At 46.5% G+C, this 6,000-nt stretch overlaps 1 protein-coding gene across 2 annotated transcripts in view; it reads right to left on the bottom strand.

Moving 5' to 3' along the window:
* Nucleotides 1-2,323: 2,323 nt before the first annotated feature.
* LOC113908686 (myocardial zonula adherens protein) overlaps nt 2,324-6,000 on the bottom strand; it is an 85,815-nt gene continuing 82,138 nt past the window's right edge. For both annotated transcript variants that reach the window (XM_027568988.2, XM_027568989.2), the window contains one exon: nt 2,324-3,244. In XM_027568988.2, the coding sequence (XP_027424789.2) occupies nt 3,148-3,244 (97 nt within the window). In that variant the 3' untranslated portion in view covers nt 2,324-3,147. The remainder of the gene's footprint in view (nt 3,245-6,000) is intronic.

Genomic DNA, 6,000 nt, shown 5'->3' with positions numbered 1-6,000 from the left:
TCTGCACAGCCAGCCTATGAGGGGGTGTAATTCCATTTCTAGGCAAAACTGCGTATGGGAGCACTGAGTTTGACGTGGCCCGACCAAACGGGTATTGTGACTTAGTGGCGGACTTGAGACCGACTCCAGGCTTCCCACCTGTGTTCTGGAAGCAGGCCTGCGTGGTTTCAGACAATTTTCATCTCTCTTTGAGTTTCAGTTTCCTTGTCCACAAAATGGCACTAGTAACATCTTCTACACACAATGAGTGGTTGCAAAGATTTAGTGGATATATGCTGGGCCTAGCTTAGTAACTCTTGGTCTCCTGTATTTCCCCAGCCAGGGCTCTTTCTGGAAGACTTTCCATTTGTAGATTTCTTCATGATTATCGAGGTTTGGAATGAATCCCCTCCTTCATGGGAAATGACCCCCAAGGAGCTCACATCTTGGGAGAGACAGGAAATGGACCTCATGATCAGTTACTAGATGTAAGAAGACAAGAGAAGTCTCGGAAAAAAGTTCCCCTGGGATTCAGAGACGGTAAAGATCAGGAGGAAACCGACTCTCTGGGAACAATTTTGGAGAGGCAAGGGTCTCAAGGTGCACATACCTGTCTCCCCTGCATCTGGCAGGCAGCACCTGTAATGCTTTGGGTTGCACTGAACTGGGCTTCCAGAGTCTGGATATCAAGAAGAGTGCTGTGGTCTAATGTGGCCTGAGCCAAGACAGGAAGGAATCCTGCCCTTCCTGTCACATGCCCCCACCCCACCCCTTGCCCTTGGGGGACCACCCTGGAGCTCCTGGAGCAGGAAGATAGCATTTGTTGGGGAGGAAGAGGGTTCCCAGGGTAGACTCACCACCAGCTCAGGGGCCAGCCTTGGTTGGTGCACCCTCTAGTGGGAGGAAGGCACGTCATCATCACTCAACTCCAAGCACTTGCCAAATGTCCCTCCTGCCCTGCCCTGAGATCTGCCCTCTGGGGCAGGTCCCACCCAGACTCAGTCGCATGGCCTGAATTTTTTCTGTCTCCATGGCTGGCTCTTGCCTCTGACTAAGCAGCAGGCCTTCTCTGATTCTGGGATCTTGGGGGAAAGCCCACTCCCTCAAAGCCCAGGCCTGTTTTGTGTTTGCTGCCATGCTCTCTCTGGGCCCTGGGGACGCCTACAGGCCTGCAGCTCACACCTGCACAGTCCCTCAGCTCAGGGATCCAAAGGCAATATCCTGAAGGAATTTTTTTCACTGCCTGTTTGGGGGACAGGTCTGCCTAAAGCAGGCAACTTTATACAGTCCTTCATTTCTCATTCCCAGTGTTGGCAAAGGGGTCAGGAAACCCCATTCTCATCCTGTTGTAAGAATTTACATGGACACAAATTTCAGCAGGCCCAACTGGACCATATGCACCAAAAGACTTTAAGTTTGCATGATTTTTGACCCGACCCAGTGATTCCTCTTGTAGGAATTTATCCTGAAAAAGTAATTAGGCAAGTGTACAAAGGTGTATGTATAAGATGATTCATCAGAGGACTGCTTAAGAAAATTAAAGACAACTTCCCAAATTCCAACATGAGGGGGTAGGACAAGTAAATCATAGTACATCAATAATATGGAATCCAGTTAACTGTAAGAAACAGTGGCACAGATCTATATATCCATATCTGTATAGAATGATCATAATATAGTAAGTGAAAAGAGGTTACAAAGTATGTAATGAGAATAGCACTTACTAAGTGCCTACTGTGTGCCAAGCACTATTTTAGAACTTCATGGATATTAAGTCATTTAATCTTCCCACCAACTCCAGCTAAGAAAGAACTATCACAGATCCCATCTAATAGGGGCTTGAAGAGGTTCTTTAACTTGCCCAAATCATACACTAGTGACTGAGCTCAGTCTCTAGAGCCCATGTTCCTAAATACCACGATTCTGCTTTTCAACATAGTGCCATATGTGTTTTAAAAACAATAGTGTGCGTGTGTGTTTTAAGAAAGCCAAGAAGGATTGAAATGAAAATATTGATAGAGGCGTTATTATACGATGTTATTTTTTTATTTAGGACAAAACCTTGCATACAAAGATGTTTTTCATTTCAGGAAGATAGAATTACTATGTACTATTAGCGTTAACTAGATAAATTTCAGGGTTTAAACACACACACACACACACACACATGCTGCTACATATGCTGGTACTCTCTCACACACACACCCTATCTTATGGTTTATAAATGCTTCTATGGACTGTACTGACCGAAAAATCCCTAGGTGCTGACTTTGACACTCCCAAGCCCCATTCTGCTCTCTACCCCTTCTACCTGGCCATGGATGAAATCCAGAGACAACGTAGGTAGAACAAAATATATGGCATTTATTAAACATATGTGACATAGGTTATAATATCAAAGTAGAGCATGCATGAACACATTATTCATTTAACAGAAACACCAATTGATACTGAAAACATTAAATGATTACATGTCCACAACATACAAAATTCTCTTTCAGTTAGAAAGGGAAAAAGAAAAATCACAGGTGAAATAAATACACTGATTTCGGTGAGCCCCATGAAGGCATAAGGCACAAATTAAACCAAGGGATTAGCACATCGGAATGAGGCACTTGTGCCTGCAGGAGGCCAGTCTCCACCCGTGGCTCCCACAACCCCACACAGATCCTGGACACCAAGAGAGAGCACCCTTCCCTGGCAGGGTCAGGTCTCCCCAGGTGCCCCTGCGCCTGTGGACAGGCTTCTGGGCACCAGAGAAACACCACCTCTAATACTTTTACGGGTGAATAAAACCTTCATGCTGTAACAAATGATCCTGGCGGGAATAACATGAAATTTCAAATTAATGCCCTTTTTCCTCCCAACCAAAGGCTAATAAACCAGAAAATAAATTGTGAGGGAATTCTCCTGACAGAATTTCAGTGTCTACTCGGAAAGCTAATGATGGCCCAGTAAAGCATGGTTGGGTGTTTGAAATATGACCTTGAAAGCTCTCTTTCCTGCCCTCCCCCACTTTTCCTTAATGTTTTAGAAGTAGATCAGGACCTCAGCAGTCTTTGTGGCTGAAATTTGTATAGGAGGAAGCAGTAGTCACCCTTCCCAGACCTCAAGCCTCATGGTTCTAGGGCTTTTGTCCATCTGTACAAAGTGTGTGTCTCCAGGTGCCTAAGTCAGTGTTTTCTTCATGGTTAACTCCAGGACCCGTGTGTATGGGGTATAGTTCCTGGAAGGCATCGAGATTTCACGAGTCCTACCTGTTGGGCTGAGAAATGAGAAAAGGCAGGTCAGGAAGATGGAACAAAACTCACCATATTCTTCATGTAAAACAACTCTAGGAAATGGTTTTGCCACCGCTGTAGCCTAAAATTTTATAAACTGATTGAGTCAGTTGAATTTTCCATTTAAATATTATAGGAGGGGTCTTTATTTTTAGCAACTTTTTTAAGATTGATTTTTTTAGAGAGCTGAGCGGAGGGAGGGGCAGAGAGAGGAGGAGAGAATCTTAAGCGGGCTCCCTGCTGAGCACAGAGCCTGATGTGGGGCTCGATCCCAGGACCCTGAGATCATGACCTGAGCTGAAATCAAGAATCAGACGCTTAACCGGCTGAGCCGCGCAAGTGACCCTTTAGCAACTTTCAAAGGTTGTGCTAAGCATCGATAATTCAGAAGAATAAAAAACCATGTATTTAAGGAACTCCTATTTTGGTGGGAAAGGGATGTGCATGAATAACTGTAATAAGAGACACATAATGAGCCGTGCTGGATATTCTCCATTTGCCCGTTCAGATTAACTCTTCCCTGTCTCCACCTCACTCTGTGCCCTTGGGAAGCTGACCTGAAGGTCAGTGTCCATGGGTTCCCTTACCCTTTAGCTCCCAGTGGGTTCTGAGCAGTTGGGAACTGGTAGCGGGGGATGAGAGGCTGCAAGGACAGACGGGTCAGGACCTCTGTTCCCTCCTGGCCAGGCTGCAGCTTGGAAGTTGGCCGCATTGCCCTAGCAAAGGCCACAGCTTACAGCTCTCCCCTTTGCCTGTCCTCCCGGCTTCCTCCCCCTGCCTCTTCAGGCCCAGGCTGGTAACAGTTCCCACTATGCCAGCTCCAGAGTACGCCACTGCCCCTTGTTCACTTCTCTCAGAGCTGCCGCAACCTTCATAAATAGTCCCTTCATCCCAGTCTCTTCAGTCTTCCTGTCCTGTCAGGACCGTGAGCAATACAAGAATTAACATATTATGGGCACACTGAGGGCAGAACGAGTTAGCGGCACTTAGGAGGGCATCTGGAAATGTGCACAGAGAGGGGAGTCTTGCAGGGTGCCCAGGCAGTCCTCAGGTGGTCAAGGAGGAGATGGGAATTCAAGTGCAAGGGGCCAAAAAGGGTGAGCACAAGGGCCGTGGGTGTGGAAAGGAGACCTGTTTGGTAGGACTGGAGCAAAGAGCTCTTGGTGGAAAGTGGCAGAAGACCAGGCCTGTGTGCCCTGCTAAGGAGTTTAGAAGGGGACACAGAGCCACTAAAGATTTGCAAGGACGGGCAGGATATGCTTATCTCTTTATTCTAGCAGGGTTCCTGGGCAGGTTGACTGCAGAGGGGTTAGTCTGGAGGCAGAAGGTGAGTTAGATTTTTTTTTGATATTTAGGTGGTAAGAGATCATGAGAGCTGGAATTCTAACTAACACTGGAGGTGAAGTATCAAGGAAAGGGTAGGGAGATATTGGGGAGGTAGAATTAACCAGGATTTGGTGGCTGAGATGGAGAAAATCTCCCATTTCTTTTTCCTCCTGGACACACAACTACCTTTCCCAGCGTCCTTTGCAATTTGATGGGCCATGTGACTAAATGGACAGAAGTGATGTATATTACTTCCAGGTTTAGCCCATAAAATTCTCCTACATAATCCTCTATGCCCAGTCTCTTCCCTTTCATGCAGAGAATATAGTGGAGGGCTCAAGAGGACTCCAAAGCCCAGGCAGGGTGACTAGCTGGAGGAATCCGGGCTCGTGAATGACTACGTGCCGTGAGGCCCATGCCAGCTGGTCTTGCACTGTAACATGAGAAATCGGTCTTGGTTTTGCTAAGCCGAGGTCTGTGGGCTTTTTGTTACAGCAGCTACGTTCCTTCTCCCCACTAATGCAGTGACGAGTTGCGTGTGTGAGATTGGAGTCAGCTCCCTTCCCTGAACGGCCCATAGCCTGTCATTCACAAAGCGATGTGGAATCTACCTCCTCAACTACTGTTTTGTCACGTGCCTTCTCTGTTCCCTCAGCCCCTGGCCTAGTTCAGGTTCTCAGAATCTATCTTTGAATCCTGGAGTAGTATTCTAAATGGTCTCCCTCCCTTTGGTGTTGGCAGAGTCTTCCTCCTCCTCAAATCCTCTACCCAGCTTGCTGTCAAAGAGATCTTCCTGATGATCGAAGTATAATACCATTCTGAAAACTTCAAAGTCTCCCCATTGCTTCTGGGATGAAATCTAAGCTCCTGTGTATGGTCTTAAAGGCCCTCTGCTGTCTCCTGTCGTATCTCCCATCTGGCCTTGCTAAGAAACACAGTTGTCACCATTGCCACACTGCCATTCCCATGTCATCCCCTTTGCCTTGACTGCTTCCCTAATCCAATGGATCTGAAGAATTCCTGCCTATATTTCAAGACTCAAACCAAATATCCCCTCCTATATGACAATTTCCCAGATTTCCCACCCCAGTGATAGAAATGAGCATTCCTTTCTTTTTGTGCTTTTTGTCTGTTCCCTTGAGTAGTGGTGCTCAATTTTCTGCTTCCACAAGGTCCGCTTTTGCTAAACTCTCCCAGCAGTTAACACTTCCCACTACCCTGCAGTGATTGTCAACTGTAGTTGGCGTATTGCTTCTTAATGGGGTGTATTAGAAGCTTGGGGGAAATTTTAAATTCACCTGTCTCCCCAAGAGATTCAGTATGTCTTTTCCGTGCTCTCCAAACTATCCTCCCCACATATACCTTGAGAAGGGCTGTCATACAGGCTTCCTTTTTGTTTTTTTAAAAGATTTTA

Source organism: Zalophus californianus, chromosome 6 (genome assembly GCF_009762305.2).
Source record: "Zalophus californianus isolate mZalCal1 chromosome 6, mZalCal1.pri.v2, whole genome shotgun sequence".
NCBI lineage: Eukaryota > Metazoa > Chordata > Mammalia > Carnivora > Otariidae > Zalophus > Zalophus californianus.
The sequence above is the reverse complement of the archived record's forward strand: the minus strand, read 5'-3'. Positions and strand labels throughout refer to the sequence as shown.